The sequence below is a fragment of the Malania oleifera genome, chromosome 7, assembly GCF_029873635.1.
Source record: "Malania oleifera isolate guangnan ecotype guangnan chromosome 7, ASM2987363v1, whole genome shotgun sequence".
NCBI classification, from domain to species: Eukaryota; Viridiplantae; Streptophyta; class Magnoliopsida; order Santalales; family Ximeniaceae; genus Malania; species Malania oleifera.
In genome coordinates this window covers 7,360,197-7,382,826 of record NC_080423.1, presented here as the reverse complement: position 1 = coordinate 7,382,826, position 22,630 = coordinate 7,360,197, and the positions used below count along the sequence as shown (strand labels likewise).

Here is a 22,630-nt window from a genome sequence, read left to right as displayed (position 1 = left end):
TGAATCTTTCCAAGGAGCTAGTCATAGGGTGAGAGACATGGCTTAGAAAATGAAGCAAGTTGAGCATGAAATTTATCCTAGATATTTTGATCCTTAAATTGCAAAAATTATACATGATGTACACCAAGAGTGGGTTGGTTTGGACACTTCCATTAGTTCACAATTCACAACTTCACAATGACTTTCCCCACGAAGGGAGATGTTGAATGGCCCGACCATGCTTTCTTGTTACATTCTTCCATTCTTGTTGAAGTCTCATCCAGTTTAGACTCTAAGAAATATACAAACACAAATTCGCAAAGAAAAATACCAATTATAAATGTGATGACCCAAAAATATATATACGATTAAAGCATAATAATAATAATAAAAATGATCATTAAGTTAATATCAATGCAGAAATGCTTTCTGTAGGATCCTTGATTCCATGTTTGATGCCTAAGAAAGACCTTATCTTAGCGAGTGCTTAGAGATCATTGTAGCTCAGTCACTCCTTAGAGGTCGGCCTGGTCAAAATGAAATTTCATAGAATAAATAGGATAGACACTATTTGTACACATAAATAAGTACGTATACATAAAATAGTGTTTTGACAGACATAATGTAGTGACCCGAAGAATAATAGCATTTTAATAATAAGAGGGAGAGAAAATAGATACAAAAACAGATGGAGGTCGTAGACTTTGTCGACGAACGCATATTACATTTTGGAGATAATATTAAATAATCAAAATTTCAGAAAATTACCAAGCTTTGTCGACGAAGGCCTTAAGGATTTTGTTGACGAATACAGGGCTTCGTCGACTGTATTCGTCGACGAGAAGATACCGAGAGACGATTCGGGCTTCTCTGAATTTCGTTAATGAATACAGGGCTTTGTAGATGAATTTACTGAAAGATTCATCGACGAAGTGATGCGTCTCGTCAACGAAGTGACGTGTCTCATCGATGAAGTGATGTGTCTCGTCGATGAATCTGGCCCTATAAATTGATAAAAATCGGATTTTTATTCATTTTTCACCGAGCTCTCTCTCTCCTCTCTCTCTATACATCACTCTCTCCCTTCTCTCTTCGTTTCCGGCCTCGCTAGTCGCCGGTTTGACGATCCGAAGCTACCACGACGCTACTGGAGGAGTTCTCTGTAATTCAAGGTAAGATCTTTTAGTCCCTTTTTGGCCTTATTATAGTTATAGAAAATGATGTAGGTGGAGAAATACTAATATTATGTTCTAGCATATATTGTTTTCAGGGTGTTTTGTAGGAGGCCCTACGGGTGTTAGGCTAATATTCCCTAGGGGCTTTCCAATAGTCAGGTAAGGGAAATATGCTATGCTAGGTATTTTTAAAAACATTATACAATTTATTTAATTATGAAAATTATGTATTTAGTATGGTGTGGCTTGTGAATATGAATATGGTACGGATATACGTTTTACGAATTTAGTTTCATGATTTTTACGAATTTCAGTATTATGATTATGCAAATTTCAGAACCATGATTTTATGGATTTTAGTACCATGATAATACAGATCTTAGTACCATGATTACACGAATATCAGTATTATAATTATACAGTTTCAGTATTATGATTATGCAGATGACAGTGTTATGATTATACAGTTCTCAGTATTACATATGAACTACAGTTTCAGTTTATGTAGCATCATGGTTATTTCAGTACTTCAGAATCATGGTAAATCAGTTAGATATGTATAGAAATATATTATATGATATCAGACCCTGTTGGGTTTGCAGCTACAGAGCACGGTACCGTTACTACAGATACAATGTTACTTTATGAGTGCAACCACATATTCAGATAATACGTGGTAAGGTCGACCACCTAGGCCCTTGAAGAGTTTAGGCTCCCCATCCAGATATGGGTTGAGGTCGGCAAGTAGACTGACGGAGTTAAGTGATTTATTCCTAGTTGGCCAGCTAAGGTAAATCCAACCTATGGGCCACACAACCTTATCATGAGGGGGCATGTCATGACATAGATAGTCACAGGGAACAGTTTCAGTTACTATTACATACGTATGGATTTACATAAACGGGGATCATACTTATATACATTAGAAGCACTTTGAAAACAAATTTCATGATATATGTATAGTAGCTCATTTGCCACACACTAGTAATAACATATTTCTTCTTACTGAGCGTTGGCTCATCCCAGTATTGAAACATTTTTCAGGTGAATCAGGTAAGCGAGTAAATCAGGCTCGCAAATAAATGGGCGTCAGTAGTGCCCTGTCAGCAAAGTGAGTATGTTTTGGGAGGATTTTTGTATTACCCTAACTAGTTAAGGGTATTTTGGGGAATTCAGATATATGTATATATTGGGAAACATGTAGTATTCTAGTATTGAGTAGTATTGGTTTTGTATTGTATATAATGGTTATGGTTATGTTTATATGATTCTACTTCTCGCTGCTTAGGTTAATGTTGTAGTATCAGAGTATGTTAATTGTTACAGTATTTTTTAAAAAAAATAAATAAATAAATCAGTTAATTAAACAGGTCGTCACATATAATTTTTAAAAATATATGATATAATAATAATAATAATAATAATAATAATAATAATATAAGTATCCTATGTGGGGCCCATAAGACTGTGGAACTCATATGAGTCCCGAAGTCATGTGGGATTCACATGAGTCTCGGAGTTATGTAGGACTCATAAAACCATGTAAGGACTATTGGAGTTACGTAGGACCCACTTGGATCTCGAAGTTGTGTGGAGTCCACAAGACCGTGTGGGCCCACAAGACCATATGGAGCCCATATGAGTTTTCGAAATTCGAATTTAATTCTTTAAAAAAATATATTAAAACATGACTTAAAGATAATAATAATAATAATAATTTTTAAAAAATTAAAAATTTTAATTAACTAATTAATTAAAGGGAAGTGGTAGCAAGCACTCTCACATGACCTCCATCCCTATCTCATACCTAACTCATGTCTAACCCATCTAATGTCCATTCTTTAATTTAAAAAAAAATTATAATTTCACCCCTCTCCTTATACTTTTACAAATACTATTTTTTTCTTCAAAATTTTCTTATAAATAAGAAGCTTTCAACCTTCATTTTCCATAAAAATTAAGGAAGAGAAGGATTAGTGAGTAAAAAAATTAGTGGTGGAGAGAATTTTTGAGTAAGTTCTCACTCACCCACTCTTTCCGATCTCATTTCTTAGAGATAATCATTGTACTCGTAGCACAAGGCAAAAGAACAGGTAAGTAAATTTGATTATGTTAGACTTTTATTAAAATTCATACTCGAATTTATTTGTAAGTAAATTTGATTATATTAGACTTTTATTAAAATTCATACCCGAATTTATTTGTAAGTAAATTTGATTATGTTAGATTTTTATTTAAAATTCATATCCGAATTTATTGTAAGTAAATTTCAATTATGTTAGTTAATTTCATAAAATTCTACTGAATTTATTTTTACGCATATTTAATTACACTAATTTTATTTTTAATATACTTACATTTATTTTTGAGTTAAGAAATATTCTAAATCTCTCGGATATTTTATATCATTAATTTCTATTTAAGAAAATATTTTTAATATGAAAATTGTGTGGCATGAGTTTATTTATACGTTACGTATTTCACGAAAATATGAGTAAAAATTACATGAGTTGAATTTTTTTATGTTGCGTATTTCACGAAAATATGAGTTAAAATGAGATTTTCATGATATTATTTTAATTGTACAAATTATATAGTAAAAATATTTTTAAAACCCCTTATGGCTCAGACGATGCAAAAAATTACGAATGCTCGGTACCGCAGCTTAAAGTTTAAACGGATCAGAGTGTACCCACATTATTTTCAGAATGGTTTTATATGGTAGTGGATTTTTTCTGAGTGCACATCTGAGTCGGACCAGGGTTTAATAGGGAAAATCTCACTTAATGATGATGTACGTTGATTTAGTTTGACCGGTCAGCCAGTTAAGTTCAGTTTTCGAACTGCACAACCCAGTCATGTAGGTAAACATGACTTACGATTAACAGATTTAAGGGTGATTTTTACAGTATATGTATGTGCATATTTAATTACGCGTACAGAGTTATTGATGATTTGAAGGTAAAGTATAAGTTTATATGAACATAACCATTATTGTACCTAAATGATGATGTAATGGGAACGTATAAGGAATATATATATAATTAAAAATTATTATTACAATTTTTTTTTTAATTCTCTTTCTTCTTCTTTCCTTGGCCTTCCTGTTTCACTAAGAACATCAATAATTTCATTCTGGGGGATGTTCATTCTTCTGAACTAATTTTTGTCTCCCTATCATTTATTTATTTTTCGTGATTTTTAGGCGCTTTTTAAAGGCTTATTGTAAGGACTTGAATTCGAGTGAGTTTCTAGATATAAATTTTTCAGTGGACGCAAATAAATCTAAATTATTTTTATTATCAGAGCACTAATTAACTTTATTACAAATATGTCTCAATTATTAAAATGTAAAATTCTAAAATTCTAAAATACACAAACATATTTTAAATTGTATTATGTTAAATTTTTACTCTAATCCACTCTTTCTACTCCCGCTCATGCACTTGTTATTCCAGATTTTTGGTATGCTCCTCAAAATGATCTAAAATGTAAAATAATGATTGGGGTGAGACGATGCTCAGTAAGTAAATAAGATTATTATTAATGTGTGACCAAAACGGGCTTTCATAATTTCATAAAATAATATTTAATACTATAACTTCAAAACTGTTTTAAAAATAAATTTAAATTTAAAAACTTTTGTATAAAAACTTTTATCATCAACTACAACAGTAAAAGTTTATAATCATATATTATAATTACAATTTTTAAAAGTTTATACATACGTATGGATTTACGGAAACGGGGATCATACTTATATACATTAGAAGCACTTTGAAAACAGATTTCATGTTATATGTATAGTAGCTCATTTGCCACACACTAGTAATAACATATTTCTTCTTACTGAGCGTTGGCTCATCCTAGTATTGAAACATTTTTCAGGTGAATCAGGTAGGCGAGTAAATCAGGCTCACAAATAGATGGGCGTCAGTAGTGCCCTGTCAGCAAAGTGAGTATGTTTTGGGAGGATTTTTGTATTACCCTAACTAGTTAAGGGTATTTTGGGGAATTCAGATATATGTATATATTGGGAAACATGTAGCACTCTAGTATTGAGTAGTATTGGTTTTGTATTGTATATAATGGTTATGGTTATGTTTATATGATTCTACTTCTCGCTGCTTAGGTTAATGTTGTGGTATCAGAGTATGTTAATTGTTACAGTATTTTTTAAAAATAAATAAATAAATAAATCAGTTAATTAAACAGGTCGTCACACATAATTTTTAAAAATACATGATATAATAATAATAATAATAATAATAATAATAATAATATAAGTATCCTATGTGGGACCCATAAGACTGTGGAACTCATATGAGTCCCGAAGTCATGTGGGATTCACATGAGTCTCGGAGTTATGTAGGACTCATAAAACCATGTAAGGACTATTGGAGTTACGTAGGACCCATTTGGATCTCGAAATTGTGTGGGGTCCACAAGACCGTGTGGGCCCACAAGACCATATGGAGCTCATATGAGTTTTCAAAATTCGAATTTAATTCTTTAAAAAAAAAATATTAAAACACGACTTAAAGATGATAATAATAATAATAATAATAATTTTAAAAAAATTAAAAATTTTAATTAAGTAAGTAATTAAAGGGAAGTGGTAGCAAGCACTGCCACATAACCTCCATCCCTATCTCATACCTAACTCATGTCTAACCCATCTAATGTCCATTCTTTAATTTAAAAAAAATTATAATTTCACCCCTCTCATTATACTTTTACAAATTCTATTTTTTTCTTCAAAATTTTCCTATAAATAAGAAGCTTTCAGCCTTCATTTTCCATAAAAATTAAGGAAGAAAAGGATTAGTGAGTGAAAAAATTAGTGGTGGAGAGAATTTTTGAGTAAGTTCTCACTCACCCACTCTTTCCGATCTCATTTCTTAGAGATAATCATTGTACTCGTAGCACAAGGTAAAAGAACAGGTAAGTAAATTTGATTATGTTAGACTTTTATTAAAATTCATACTCGAATTTATTTGCAAGTAAATTTGATTATATTAGACTTTTATTAAAATTCATACCCGAATTTATTTGTAAGTAAATTTCAATTATGTTAGTTAATTTCAAAATTCTCCTGAGTTTATTTTTACGCATATTTAATTATACTAATTTTATTTTTAATATGCTTACATTTATTTTTGAATTAAGAAATATTCTAAATCTCTCGGGTATTTTATATCATTAATTTCTATTTAAGAAAATATTTTTAATATGAAAATTGTGTGGCATGAGTTTATTTATACGTTGCGTATTTCACGAAAATATGAGTAAAAATTACATGAGTTGAATTTTTTTATGTTGCGTATTTCACGAAAATATGAGTTAAAATGAGATTTTCATGATATTATTTTAATTGTACAAATTATATAGTAAAAATATTTTTAAAACCCTTTATGGCTTAGACGATGCAAAAAATTATGAATGTTTGGTACCGCAACTTAAAGTTTAAACGGATCAGAGTGCACCCACATTATTTACACAATGGTTTTATATGTTAGTGGATTTTTCCTGAGTGCACATCTGAGTCGGATCAAGGTTTAATAGGAAAAATCTCACTTAATGATGATGTACGTTAATTTATTTTAACCGTTCAGCCAGTTAAGTTCAGTTTTCGGACTGCACAACCCAGTCATGTAGGTAAACATGACTTACGATTAACAGATTTAAGGGTGATTTTTACAGTATATGTATGTACATATTTAATTACGCGTACAAAGTTATTGATGATTTGAAGGTAAAGTATAAGTTTATATGAACATGACCATTATTATACCTAAATGATGATGTAAAGGGAACGTATAAGGAATATATATATATAATTAAAAATTATTATTACAGTTTTTTTTTTTAATTCTCTTTCTTCTTCTTTCATTGGCCTTCCTGTTTCACGAAGAACATCAATGATGTCATTCTGGGGATGTTCATTCTTCTGAACTAATTTTTGTCTCCCTATCATTTATTTATTTTTCGTGATTTTTAGGTGCTTTTTAAAGGTTTATTGTAAGGACTCGAACTCGAGTGAGTTCCTAAATATAAATTTTTCAGCGGACGCAAATAAATCTATATTATTTTTATTATCAGAGCACTAATTAATTTTATTACAAATATGTCTCAATTATTAAAATGTAAAATTCTAAAATTCTAAAATACACAAACATATTTTAAATTGTATTATGTTAAATTTTTACTCTACTCCACTCTTTCTACTCCCGCTCATGCACTTGTTATTCCAGATTTCTGGTATGCTCCTCAAAATGATCTAAAATGTAAAATAATGATTGGGGTGAGACGATGCTCAGTAAGTAAATAAGATTATTATTAATGTGTGACCAAAACGGGCTTTCAAAATTTCTTAAAATAATATTTAATATTATAACTTTAAAACTGTTTTTAAAATAAATATAAATTTAAAAATTTTTGTATAAAAACTTTTGTCATCAACTACAACAGTAAAAGTTTATAATCATATACTATAATTATAATTTTTAAAATTAAAAATTTAATTTAACAGTGATAGTATATGATTATAAATTTTATTATTGTAATTGATGACAAAAGTTTTTATACAGAAATTTTTAAATTTATATTTATTTTAAAAAAAGTTTTGAAGTTATAGTATTGAATATTATTTTACGAAATTATGAAAACTCATTTTGACTACACATTAATAATAATCTTATTTACTTACTGAGCGTTGTCTTACCTCAATCATTATTTTATATTTCAGATCATTTTGAGGAGTGTACCATAAATCCGGATTAGCAAGTGCATGGGCGAAAGTAGAAAGAGTAGAGTAGAGTAAAGTAAAAATTTAGTTAGAATTTTAGAATTTAATAATTGAGACATATTTGTAGTAAAGCTAATTAGTGTTCTGATAATAAAAATAATTTAAATTTATTTACGTTTATTGAAAAATTTATGTTTAGGAACTCACTCGAGTTGGAGTCCTTACAATAAACCTTTAAAAAGCACCTAAAAATCACAAAAAATAAATAAATGATAGGGAGACAAAAATTAGTTCAGAAGAAGTCAACATCCCCCCAGAATGACATCATTGATGTTCTTCGTGAAACAGGAAGGCCAAGGAAAGAAGAAGAAAGAGAATTGAAAAAAACCCTTGAAAAATTATTTGAAATGGGGTGAGAGAGGCTCGAACTCTCGACCTCAGGATCACTCAGAAGCTATGAGACCTACGCGCTAGCCAACTGCGCCACCACCCCTTGGGATTGTTTCTTAATTGATATTTTTTAATAACGTAATCTTGCCAAGATACATGACCTAATGCAGTTGAATAACATATTAACATCCAACCAGGCTTGGCAAAACATAAATTTGCATGAACACAAATGTGCCAAAGTTTAATTAGTTCAGCAATTATTTCTTAGATTTTTTTTTTTTAACTCTTGAAATTCTCTGGTTACATTTTAATGATATGGCATAGTGCTAGATAATTTTATATATATATTAAAAAATAATGTTACTATTATGTTTGCAATCTGGAGAAGGAATGAGTTTGATTAGAAAATTTAGTTTATTAAGTTCTATTTAAGTGATTCGATCACTTAAACCAAAATCAAAATTATCCAAATGTGTGTGTGGGTCTGCATGACAAAAAATAGACAAATTTAAAAATTAAAATAAAATTAATTATTACATAAAAAATTAGGAGTTCATTTGTGCACAAAATGTGATTTTTATTAAGATTTTTATTGTCATTTTTCATTTGAAAGGGAAATTTCGACTAAGTCGTGTATTTACCTTTGAAAAAATGGAAGTGAGGTAGCTATCTAGAATTAGTTCCTTTTTTTTTAAATAAAAATAAAAATAATTTTATTTTGAAAAGATAATTCAATTTAAATGGAGAAAAAAATAAAGGGATATGTGCCTGAAGTTTAGCAACACTATACATAAACATATCTTTTAAAACCCAAGGGCGTCTAATGTTGTTTATTGTTTTAGGAGTATTTATTTCTTCTTGATTATTCAATATATTAGGGCATTGCTCGATTTAAGTTCCTAAGGAAGGGCTCTTATTCCAGGCAATCCACTTACATCCTATTATATACAACTAAAGACTTCTTTGGTTCGACGAAATTGTTATTCATTTGAATAAGATGAAATATAATTTAAAATTTTAAAATCACGAAAATAGTTATTTCTTATTATTCATAATTATTTCTGTTGCTGCCTGAAAATAAATGACCTTCACGAATCGTTCATTGATTATGATCACCTAAAAAGGATCAAATTGTTGAAATATTTTCTAAAATAATCATAAGTAGCATTTAATACTATGTGGGTTTGTCCTACATTGGAAAGAATGAAAAAAGAAAAGTCATTAATAAATGATAAGGTAAAATAATCTCTTCAAATTGGTTAAGAGATAGTACTAGTGTGTACTCAAGTGCACCATTCGCACACGCACATGCACGCGCGTGAGCGTGTCCTTGGTTGTAGAGCGCTAGTGGCGCATTTAGTTGACGTACAAGCACGTAGCACTGATCGTGACCGTTAATCATGATTGGATTGCTTAAAATTAATCTTATATTTTTATAAGATTAAGTGATGCGATCTAAACCGTATAAATAATCTAACGGTCGGAATAATTATTTTTCAAGAATGTGTCGATCAAGGCGCAACCAGGTCAATGCCTAGTGTGATATTAGAAATATGTTTCGCGAATGAACAGATGCAACTTTTCGAAAAAGGTATAATTTTGTCTATATAAAGACAAAGTTTACTCTAAGAATAATATAGAAAATACGCCATTCTCTCCTTCTCTTTTCTTACATAACATTTCCACAATTTATATCTTCTTCAAATCTGGGCTCTGTTTTCTGCAGAAATAGAATTCTAAAAATTTATTTCAAATTTTTCTAAGAGCGTTTGTGATCAGTTTTCGTTCGTGTATAATGCAAATTGATATTAAAATTAGATTCTGAACTTCATTGTATCATGGAAACGTATTTGCTAACTCAATATACATCAATCTAGTTTCTCACTTACACATCAGAGCGATCTCTCGAGGTACACCCCAAATCCTCTAAGTCACTCTTGTTTTATCCCTTTTAGGTGATCATGATCAAGGAGCGTCTCCGAAGGTCGTTTGTTTTTCAGGCAACAATAATTTCATTTAACGTCTAATAAAAAAAATTAACATTGTCATGATAAAAATTGAGAATAATTATAATTTTTCTATTCTTTATTATAAATTCTTAAAATATTCCATATTGTAATTTATTTTATTGCAAAAATATAATTTTTTATATAATTAAAAACTAATTTATTCCATTCCAAAATTAAACGAATCCTTAATATTACAACTAATAGTTTTGCAAGTAGGCTGCGTATGTCTGCTCTTAAATGATGGGCAGCCGGGCAGGGCACGTAATCAGTAATAGTTTTCAAAATGGTTAGCTTGCTGTACTGGGGCCGACAGTGGACGGGCAACCGGGCAGGGCACGTAATCAGTAATAGTTTTCAAAATGGTTGTCTTGCTGATTAATTACTGACTCTCACTCTAACCCTTTGTATTTCTTTATTTATTTAGATCACAAATTTAACATATAATAATATTGCATTTAAGAACATCATAGTATTCTAAATTGGCATTATTAAAAAAAGATAAAAGATATTAACCTGAAAAAAAGATAATAACTTGGTTTCAAAAATTCAAGAAACTTTCTTGAAATTTAAAAAATTTTAACGACTTTCTTTATATTTACTAAAAAGACACAAACCTATCCCTATATTTTACAAACAGATAAGATTTTTTTTTTAGGAAGTTCATGTCATTTTAACAAATTTCAAGAAAGGTTTGCGACATTTATAAAACCTCCGGAGAGGTTTTGATATTTTTGAAATGTAAGAAGTCTTTTTCTTTGTATCAAGCTTGAGTGTCCATTGACAAGACTACTCTCTCCTTGAATAACATATCACTATTTTAAAATCTGTTTGGGTTAAATATCTTATTTGAATTTTTTTTTTAAATTCAGTTTTATAATATTTTCTCTTTATATTAAATATTATTGAAAATAAAAACTTGTTCTAATATAATTAAGAATTTTTTAAAATAAAATATTTAAAATTAGTAAAATTAAATTTTTATTCATTAAATTTAATGCATTTTTATTTTTTCCTTTGCAATCCAACATAAAAAATAAAATTTTTATAATATTCTTTTTAAAATATATTTTTCATATTCTAAATCGACTATAATTCTGGAATCCTGCAAGATACTGGGAGGGAATCTTCATTATAAAGCTTATCAAAATTTGTCCCTACCAGCTTTATGTGCCCATCAGCTGAACATTACATTTGCGGTCTGCAGCACCTTAACGTCTTCCTTCAGACTCTTATACCGTTATACGTCAACGCCAACTCCAAACAATCATGAATGCATTTGTAATTTTTTTTTTTTTTAAAAACAAAAAAACTAAATTTAAGTTATTTTCCTAAATTACTTATTCATATGTTCATAATATGTAAATATTGTAATTAAAATAAATCATAAAATCATAAAAAAATTAGTCAAGCATATACTTGTTAAAAACTACTTACTTTCTTAAATAACACTTGTGTTGGACATGCTCGTCACTAAAAGCATGCAAAAAATATATTTAATTTAAATTACTTAATTAATTTTCTAAAATAATAAAAATATTTTAAAGATATACCACTCTGTCACGCCCCGAACCCGCCAAGTGAAATCCAGAATGTGATGTGATCCATCACCTGAGTTTTGAATGTATAAAATAGAAGCAACCCTATGTATTATTGAACTTCAAAAGACATCATTATAATTTGAGAGGTGGATGGTTTGCCCAGTGATCTTCAATAGAAAACAAGACTTTTTTTTTTGTAAAATTTCTATATATTTGAATCCTGAAGGTAGAAAAAATAAGAAATGAGAGATATGTTATTTTTAATTCTATTCCTTAAGCTCATGAAAGGATAAGAAGAAAAAATCCTTCCATGAAAAGGTTGTCAAATTTTCCATTTACAAAGAAACAGGAAATCACTAGTCAATCATCATGACGTATCACAGCCGGATGGTTAGGCATCCTTCCGAGTCACTTTCTCACTGTTGAAGGCGAACTTTTCCACATCAAGTAGTCTTTGAATTTTCCATTGTCTCTGTACATAAAAAGCAAGAAGTTTCATCATCCATAACACAGAAAAATTAGTACTCAATGAAGGCAAAAGTTATAGAAATGAAGCACTTTGTTCTGGTGCATGGAGCATGCCATGGAGCTTGGATTTGGTACAAGTTTAAGCCCATGCTTGAATCGGCGGGGCACAAAGTCACGGCGTTCGACCTCGCAGCTTCTGGGATTGACATGAGGCCAATCGAGGAAGTCTCATCTGTTGATGCTTACACTGAGCCGCTGCTGAAAGTCATGGCGTCGATTCCTGAGGAAGAAAAGGTGATACTTGTCGGAGACAGTATGGGAGGCATCAACGCAGCTATTGCAATGGACAAGTATCCACACAAGATAGCACTCACCATTTTCGTGAATGCATTCATTCCAGACACCATACACAAGCCATCTTATGTTTTGGACAAGGTAACTTCTTTTTTAGTGGAGGAAAGGGAAACTAATAGAATTATATTATCATGAGAAATAGTACTACTTATCCTGGAAGAGAAATAAGAAAATGCTACTGTCCAAATTAGATTGGATTAAATTAAATTGGGGGCATAAATGCAGCTATTGCAATGGAAATGTATTCTTTCATTGCTTTGATAATTAGTCTTTTTATATTAATTTGCAACTCTGATAGTATTGTACTGTTTTGTTCTTGTGAAGTATATGGAGAATCCACACGACTGGGCAGACACACAGTTCTCTTCTTATAGCTGCGCTAACAACGAGACTATAACAACATTGTTGTTGGGTCCTGAATTCATGTTGAAAAAACTTTATCAACAGAGCCCAGTGGAGGTATATCTTTCTCTCTAAAGTAAATTCTTCATAAGGTAACCCAATGAAAAGGCCGAGCTCCAAGATGTCCTGGGTTTGATTTCTCAAGAGGATCAAACCAGTAATTAAAGAGGGTTTACAGCCCTAGGTGTCTTGGTTATAGCCGATATATTATGATCACATATTTCTGTTTAAAAATAACAAGAATAACGTATTAATTTGAATGCTTATGCACGTATCCCCCATTGCATGCCCACACCTCCCACCCCAGTTTTATTTTACTTACTTGACCCAAAGTATCAGGGTATATCCATCCAAATGCTTTATGCACCCAGTAGTGAACTTTTTTCTCTTTTTTTTCAAGGACTATGAGCTAGTTAAGGCACTGACGAGGCGAGGATCATTTTTTCAAGAGGATTTAGCGAAGCGAGAGAAATTCACAGACGAAGGCTATGGGTCAGTTACTAGAGTTTCTATCATAGGGGAGGAGGACAAGGCAATATCAGCTGAGTTCCAGCGTTGGATGAACCAAAACTCTGGAGTTAAAACTGTTTATACAATTGAGGGTGGAGATCATATGCTAATGTTTTCAAAGCCACAAGAGATGTTTGACCATTTCTTAGAGATAGCAGCTACATATGCATAATTAAGTTCCTTAATATCTACTTCTCCATTTGTGTGTACCATATGCTACAGCAGGAAAATTGTTATCATTGATGTCTAATAATCTGACACAAATATGTACCTGGTTTCCATGTGCTATGTCATCAAGCTGTAAGTCCAAATAAGCGTGTAATAATAAATATGGAGATACCTGCTGGTTTCATGCACCATTGGAATTAGAGTGCTACTCTCTCTCTCTCTCTCTCTCTACTTAGAATCGTCACATAGAATGGGGCATTGCCCTGTAGAAAGTCAAGTCCTTTGATTTAACCTTCAAGAAGGCAAATGGCAGTGCTTTGTTCATGTTCTGGAGAAGGGAGGGAAGGATTGCCAGTTTGTCGGATTAGGATTATGGCACCTGTTATTCCATAGACGTGTGAGAGCTTGTCATTGTCTTTTACTTGTTCAGAGTAGATTGATTGGAGATTTTCTTGATTCAGGTTGTGGATGAGGGCTCACAGAAACAAGGGGCAGTTATTTGGACATAAGGCTGAGACAGGATGAAGAAAGCTGTTCAATATTCTTCCTAGATGACTTGGTCAGGAGCAGTGCAAGCTTTTAAAAATGCTTTTCGATCCATCGTGAAAGCCATGCTAGCCTCAACCACCGCCACCACAGAAGGCGAAAATCATTAGTTAGGAGCTGGAAGTGGCCCAACAGCTATAGATCAAGTGCCAAAACTAGAGAAAGCCTTTAACTGTTCCTCTTTTTCAAGGGCTCCCTTGAAGCAAGCATGATCTGATCAAGGGAAAGGAAGGTCAAATCTGAACAAAAATCTTAAAAATTCAAACATGTTATCAATAAGTTCAAAGATGTTGGAGGAAAAGGAGATACCATCAAGCATGGAAGAGGGTCTTGGAGGAAAGGAAATCTCATTAAGCACAACCAATCAAAAGTCGGTCAGTTCAGTGTAGTATTGCAGGCTCTGAAATGTGCATTCTAGAAGAGATTGATTTGATCTGGAATTGGGCTGCATCAACTTCTTGAATGACTAGATCATTAAGCAAAACTGGATCCCCAATAATACATACATAATTGGAGAATCTTCTGAGAATAAAAGGACCGGCAATGAATGTGCATGTATGCATGGAAGCAACCTGGATTCCCCCTTCTTTGGATGGGGTTTATCCTGTGTCTTGAGATGAAGGATCATACAATGCTGGAAAGGGTTGGGCAAAAATGAAGGGGTTAAAAGATCCTGAGATTAACCAATGTGCAATAGTCAATAAATCAATGACAACAAAAGTTTTAACAAATGTAATGGTTTGTTATCCACATCCAGTGTTGTAGAAGTTAGTCTGTCTTTTGGCCAAGGGATAGATTGACTAGGGCAAAAATAGCAATGGTGATGATGAGCAAGATTTATTTGACGGGCTTGAGTTCAAATTGGTCGCCCATGGGGAACAAGGATTTAAAATTAGGAAGTATACAAAAACCTTGAATAAGAAAAAGAATCAGCAGAGGAAGTTGAATAATTTGATGAGTTACATTACATCAGAAAAAGGCATTGAGAGATTCGTTAACAAGTGGCCATTTATTTATATTCTATTTTTATTTATTTTCTAGACTTAAAAGGGAATTGATAGCACCAACTTTGTCAGAGCAATTTGCCTAAAAATAGCACTAGCTTCATTTTGTGAAGCATTATACATCTAAACCATAGCTATTCCATATTCACACTCTATTCATTTTGCAAACCAAACATATAGTAAATTCATCCAGTTGTTTGAAGAAAAAGCATGAAAGCAACCCAATGCCCCAAGTCCCCATGAAAACAAAAGAGAAATAAAATGAAGACCATTGTAATGTTATTGTGGAAAGTATAAGCGCTTCCCATGCATGATCTCACTAACATCACTATGCTTAACATAAGTCCAGTATTTTCGTTATGCTTAACATAAACTATTTATGCAAACTGCATTGAATTGATTATGTAAGCCACACTGTATTGTGAATCAGTTTAGCAAGAAAAAAAATTACATATAACTACAATTCTTCGCAAACTTCCACACAATACACAAAAATATGCAATTAAACCCAACACCCAATACTTCATCTCTTGCAAATTGGGATCCTTATACTGCTCACATTTTTTTTTTTTCCAAATTCTCTTCCATCATGTTCAAGAGTTATTATTTTGTTCACTGGTACCTTCTATCTCAAAGCTAATCTAGCTTTGCTTAAGGGTGTCTTTGTTTCGTAATTTAAGAGAGACTAGGTGATGCAGCCAACATGGAGGATTTTATTTCAATTTTTTTTTTTTTACTTGTGGTATTTTTAAAAGGACCATTTCTTCAATAGTCCAGGGTACTATCATTTACAAGGGTGTAGAGAAATTATAGAAAATTGGAACAAAATCGAACTTTTTTTAACATTTCAATTTCAGTTCTAGATGTTACAAAAATTGAATTTAAAGAAAGCTGAACAAAAAAAAAAAAAAAACTGAAATATAAATGTCATTTAATATTTTTATGTTCATATATTTATCTAATCATAATTTACTAGCATTTTTTTATTTCAGTGCTTTCGGTGTGCTGTTTGATCGTCAAATATCCTTAAAATTAAAAGGAAAGCTCCATAGGACAGCTGTAAGACCAGCTATGCTATATGGATGAAAATGTTGGGCAACTAAGGAAACAATATATCTAAAAAATAAAAGTTGCTAAGATGAGAATGTTAAGATAGATGATTGGTACAACGTTAACAGATAAATTAAGAAATAAACACATTTGTGGTAAGTTAGGTGTAACTCATGTAGAATATAAGATAAGAGAGAGGCAGTTCAAATGGTTTGGGTATTTGCAATGTAACCAAATAGTGCACTAGTTAGGAGTGAGTAAGTTATTGTGAGCTATGGTAGAAGGGATAGAGATAGATTTTAAATAACTTGGAATGAGATACTGTGTAAAGATTCAATTGGCCTGAATTTGTCAGTGGAAATTTCCCATGATCGTGTTGTTATTATTATAATTTTCTAGTGGAGTTTAAGGTTCCGTTGTTTTTTTTTTATAATTTTCTAATATTTTTACTTTTTTTTGCTGAATTTTGGCTTTCCAATTTACTAATTTCATAAAAAAATTGTACAACAAATGAGGGGGAGGGATGGGGTTTTATAGCATGAAACTTTAAGAATTTTGGCTCCCATGCGTACCTTTAGTACAAGGGGCAAGGCAAGGATGCTTCCTTCCTTCCCCTTCCTGTAGGGTAGGCTTGGCAAAGTGGATTGGATGGGATAATCTGTAGCGGATTAGATAGATTATTAGACGAAGAAATTACAATCCATATCTAACTCAATTAAGTGACGAATTTATGACGGTTTTGATCAAATGATCTGTGGCATATTATGGAACGTCATTCCCATCCCTAGTATATTTTTTTACTATTCTATGAACAATTTATTTCATAACATAACATAACAATTGAAATTATTTTCAAATTTCTAATTTAGTAATTTTTAAACATTTAATAACCAATCATAAAATTATAATTTTTTTTAATTTTCAAATCATGAATTTAGTACTTTTGTTTTGATCACGAGAAGTTGAGTTTGAATGTGGGCATAGGGCAATATGTATATAACGCACTAGCTTCATTTTGTGAAGCATTATACATCTAAACCATAACTATTCCATATTCACACTCTATTCATTTTGCAAACCAAACATATAGTAAATTCATCCAGTTGTTTGAAGAAAAAGCATGAAAGCAACCCAATGCCCCAAGTCCCCATGAAAACAAAAGAGAAATAAAATGAAGACCATTGTAATGTTATTGTGGGAAGTATAAGCGCTTCCCATGCATGATCTCACTAACATCACTATAGACTGGGTACATTATAAGCCAGTTTTTCGTTATGCTTAACATAAACTATTTATGCAAACTGCAATGAATTGATTATGTAAGCCACACTGTATTGTGAATCAGTTTAGCAAAAAAAAAAAAAAATTACATATAACAACAATTCTCTGCAAACTTCTACACAATACACAAAAATATGCAATTAAACCCAACACCCAATACTTCATCTCTTGCAAATTGGGATCCTTATACTGCTCACATTTTTTTTTTCCATATTCTCTTCCATCTTGTTCAAGAGTTACTATTTTGTTCACTGGTACCATCTATCTCAAAGCTAATCTAGCTTTGCTTAAGGGTGTCTTTGTTTTGTAATTTAAGCGAGACTAGGTGATGCAGCCAACATGGAGTATTTTATTTCAATTTTTTTTTTTTTTTTGGTGGTATTTTTAAAAGGACCATTTCTTCAATAGTCCAGGGTACTATTACTTACAAGGGTGTACAGAAATTATAGAAAATTGGATCAAAATCGAACCTTTTTTAACATTTCAATTTCAGTTCTAGATGTTACAAAAATTGAATTTTAAAGAAAGCTGAACCAAAAAAAAAAAAAACTGAAATAAAAATGTCATTTAATATTTTTATGTTCATATATTTATCTAATCATAATTTACTAGCATTTTTTTATTCCAGTGCTTTCGGTGTGCTGTTTGATCAAATATCCTTAAAATTAAAAGGAAAGCTCCATAGGACAGCTGTAAGACCAGCTATGCTATATGGATGAAAATGTTGGGCAAATAAGCAAACAATATATCTAAAAAGTAAAAGTTCTTGAGATGAGAATGTTAAGATGGATGATTGGTACAACGTTAACAGATAAATTAAGAAATAAACACATTTGCGGTAAGTTAGGTGTAACTCATGTAGAAGATAAGATAAGGGAGAGGCAGTTCAAATGGTTTGGGTATTTGCAATGTAACCAAATAGTGCACTAGTTAAGAGTAAGCTAGTTATTGTGAGCGATGGTGGGATAGAGGTAGATTTAAAATAACCTGGAATGAGATACTGTGTAAGGATTCAATTGGCCTGAATTTGTCAGTGGAAATTTCCCATGATCGTTGTTGTTATTATTATAATTTTCTAGTGGAGTTTAAGGTTAGGTTTTTTTTTTTTTTTTTTTTTTATTTTCTAATATTTTTACGTTTTCTTTTTTGCTGAATTTTGGCTTTCCAATTTGCTAATGTCATAAAAAAAATTGTACAACAAATGAGGGGGAGGGATGGGGTTTTATAGCATGAAACTTTAAGAATTTTGGCTCCCATGCGTACCTTTAGTACAAGGGGCGAGGCAGGGATGCTTCCTTCTTTCCCCTTCCCACAGGGTAGGCTTGGCAAAGCGGATTGGATGGGATAATCTGTAGCAAGATTAGACAGATTACAAACGAAGAAATTATAATCCATATCCAACTCAATTAAGTGGCGGATTTATGACTGTTTTGATCAGATGATCTGTGGCATATTATGGAACGTCATTCCCATCCCTAATATTTTTTTTTTTTTACTATTTTATGAACAATTTATTTCATAACATAACAATTGAAGTTATTTTCAAATTTATAATTTAGTAATTTTTAAACATTTAATAACCAATCATAAAATTATAATTTTTTTTTAATTTTCAAATCATGAATTTAGTACTGTTGTTTTGATCACGAGAAGTTGAGTTTGAATGTGGGCATAGGGCAATATGTATATAACGCACTAGCTTCATTTTGTGAACCCTTATACATCTAAACCATTACTATTCCATATTCACACTCTATTAATTTTGCAAACCAAAACATATAGTAAATTCATCCAGTTGTTTGAAGGAAAAGCATGAAAGCAACCCAATGCCCCAAGTCCCCATGAAAACAAAAGAGAAATAAAATGAAGACCATTGTAATGTTATTGTGGAAAGTATAAGCGCTTCCCATGCATGATCTCACTAACATCACAATAGACTGGGTACATTGTAAGTCCAGTATTTTCGTTATGCTTAACATAAACTATTTATGCAAACTGCATTGAATTGATTATGTAAGCCACACTGTATTGTGAATCAGTTTAGCAAGAAAAAAAATTACATATAACAACAATTCTTCACAAACTTCTACACAATACACAAAAATATGCAATTAAACCCAACACCCAATACTTTATCTTTGCAAATTGGGATCCTTATACTGCTCACATTTTTTTTTTTTTCCAATTTCTCTTCCATCATGTTCAAGAGTTATTATTTTGTTCACTGGTACCATCTATCTCAAAGCTAAGCTTAAGGGTGTCTTTGTTTCATAATTTAAATGAGGCTAGGTGATGCAGCCAACATGGAGGATTTTATTTCATTTTTTTTTTTTTTTTGTGAGGTATTTTTAAAAGGACCATTTCTTCAATAGTCCAGGGTACTATTATTTACAAGGGTGTACAGAAATTATAGAAAATTGGATCAAAATCAAACTTTTTCTAACATTTCAATTTCAGTTCTAGATGTTACAAAAATTGAATTTTAAAGAAAGCTGAACAAAAAAACAAAAAAAAAATTTAAAGGTTCAGTTGTTTTTTATTATTTATTTATTATTATTATTATTATTATTATTTTCTAATATTTTTACTTTTTTTTTGCTGAATGTTGGCTTTCCAATTTACTTATAGCATAAAAATAAAAAAATTGTACAACAAATGAGGGGGAGGCATGGGGTTTTATAGCATGAAACTTTAAGAATTTTGGCTCCCATGCGTACCTTTAGTGCATGGGGCAAGGTAGGGATGCTTCCTTCCTTCCCCTTCCTGCAGGGTAGGCTTGGCAAAGCGGATTGGATGGGATAATCTGTGGCGGACTAGACAGATTATTGGACAAGGAAATTACAATTCATATCTGACTCAATTAAGTGGCGGATTTATAACAGTTTGGATCAGATGATTTGTGGCATATTATGGAACGCCATTTCCATCCCTAGTATAATTTTTTTTACTATTCTATGAACAATTTATTTAGGAGATATTCAAAATTATAATAACTATCGTGGAATTAAACTTATAAGTCATACGATGAAACTATGAGAAAGAGTAGTTGAACAAAGATTAAGGTTAGAAATGAAGATCTCAGGAAATCAATTTAGTTTTATGCTTGGGAGATCTACCACAAAAGCTATTCATCTTTTAAGAAGATTAATGGAAAAGTTTAGGGAAAAGAATAAGGACTTGCATATGATATTTATTAACCTTGAGAAAACATATGATAGGATACCTAGGGAAGTTCCATGGTGGGTTTTAGAAAAAAATGGTATATGTTGTAGGTATACCGATGTCATTAAGGATATGTACGATAGAGTAATGACTAGTGTAAGGACTATAGATGAAGAATCTAGAGAATTTCCAATTACCATAGGTGTATATCAAGGATCTGCTTTGAGTCTTTATCTTTTTGCTTTAGTGATGGACCAATTGACTAAGAGTATTCAAAATGAGGTTCCATAGTATATGTTGTTTGCAAATGATATTATATTAATTGACGAAACTAGGGATGGAGTAGAGGCTGAGTTAGAATTATGGAGAGAAGCTTTGGAATCTAGAGGCTTTAGGATAAGTAGAAATAAAACAGAATATATGAAATGTAATTTTAGTAATGATAGGAGGAATATTGGAGACAAAGTTAAACTTGATGATAAAGAAATAAATAGTACTTGTAGATTTCGATACCTTGGATTTATTATGCAAGTTGAAGGAGAAATTGAAGATGATGTAATGCATAGAGTTAAAGCAGGTTGGGTAAAATGAAGAAGTGCTTCAAGTGTGCTATGTGATCGTAGAATACCCTTAAAATTGAAAAGAAAGTTTTATAAGACAGCTACAAGACCAGCTATGCTATATGGATCAGAATGTTGGGCAACGAAGAAACATAATATCCAAAAAATAAAAGTTGCCGAGATGAGGATGCTTAGAGGGATGAGTGCTATAACATTGAAAGATAAATTAAGGAATGAATATATTTGTGGTAAGTTAGGTGTAACTCCTATAGAAGATAAGATAAGGAAGGGGCAACTCAGATGGTATGGACACTTGCAATGTAGGCCTTATAGTGCACCTGTGAGGAAGAGTGACTTAGTTACTGTGAGGGGCAGTAGAAGGGGTAGGGGTAGACCTAAAATAACTTGGAAGGAGATAGTGAGTAAGGATTTAATATCCTTGAATCTATCAAAAGAAATGGTCCAAGATCGCATAAATTGACAGAAAATGATTCATATAGCCGACCCCACTTAATGGGACTAAGGCTTGGTTTTGTTGTTGTTGTTGTTGTTGTTGTTGTATGAACAATTTATTTCATAACATAATAATTAAAGTTATTTTCAAATTTATAATTTAGTAATCTTTAAACATTTAATAACCAATCATATAATTATAATTTTTTTTAATTTTCAAATCATGAATTTAGTACTTTCGTTTTGATTACGAGAAGTTGAGTTTGAATGTGGGCATAGGGCAATACCCAGAGGTGCAAGAATTGTGAGTGTGGGACTAGGCCTTCACCAATAGATCTTATGCTTGTTGGACTTACATCCAATAAACATGAGCATATGGGATTATCTATGAATTTAAACATTAATTATTAATGGATAGGTGGATATTCATCTGATAAAATCTAAGATTTGCCAACTAACTCATTTAAGGGAGGATAAAAAAAGTTTAAACCATATTTGACTCATTTAATGTGCAGTTCGGTTATGAGTCGATTTAAGTGGGTCGGATTTGGTTTGGATTAACAGATTTTTATCCATTTTTCCAAGACTACTGCAGGCCTTAGTCCCCCTGCTGCAGCTGCTGCACTGCCGCCACCTTTTGCTTTTGCAGCCTGCAGAAAATTGCTGCTTTGTAATTGTCCCTAATTGACTGATTATGAGAAGGGAAAACCTTCAATCCCACCCCATCTAGCCATTTAGCTGATGCAGGCAGGGGCCTCAGCCCAGTCATGGCCATGTGGGCTCAATTATTTGGCCTGCAGAATAGCCTGTTAAACCGGTTACATATTGGGCAA

The 22,630-nt window shown here is 31.7% G+C and overlaps 1 protein-coding gene and 1 non-coding gene across 2 annotated transcripts; one reads left to right on the top strand and one right to left on the bottom strand.

Annotated features, from left to right (window-relative positions):
- Window positions 1-8,310: 8,310 nt before the first annotated feature.
- TRNAM-CAU (transfer RNA methionine (anticodon CAU)) lies at window positions 8,311-8,395 on the bottom strand. The gene is given in 2 exon segments: window positions 8,311-8,346; window positions 8,358-8,395. It is a non-coding gene; the product is annotated as a tRNA-Met (tRNA).
- A 3,562-nt stretch (window positions 8,396-11,957) lies between these two features.
- On the top strand, window positions 11,958-13,929 carry LOC131159600 (alpha-hydroxynitrile lyase-like). Its single transcript, XM_058114631.1, has 3 exons — window positions 11,958-12,742; window positions 12,986-13,120; window positions 13,464-13,929. The coding sequence occupies exons 1-3, from the start codon at window positions 12,368-12,370 to the stop codon at window positions 13,743-13,745; spliced, it is 792 nt and encodes a 263-aa protein (XP_057970614.1). The 5' UTR covers window positions 11,958-12,367; the 3' UTR covers window positions 13,746-13,929.
- Window positions 13,930-22,630: the final 8,701 nt, after the last annotated feature.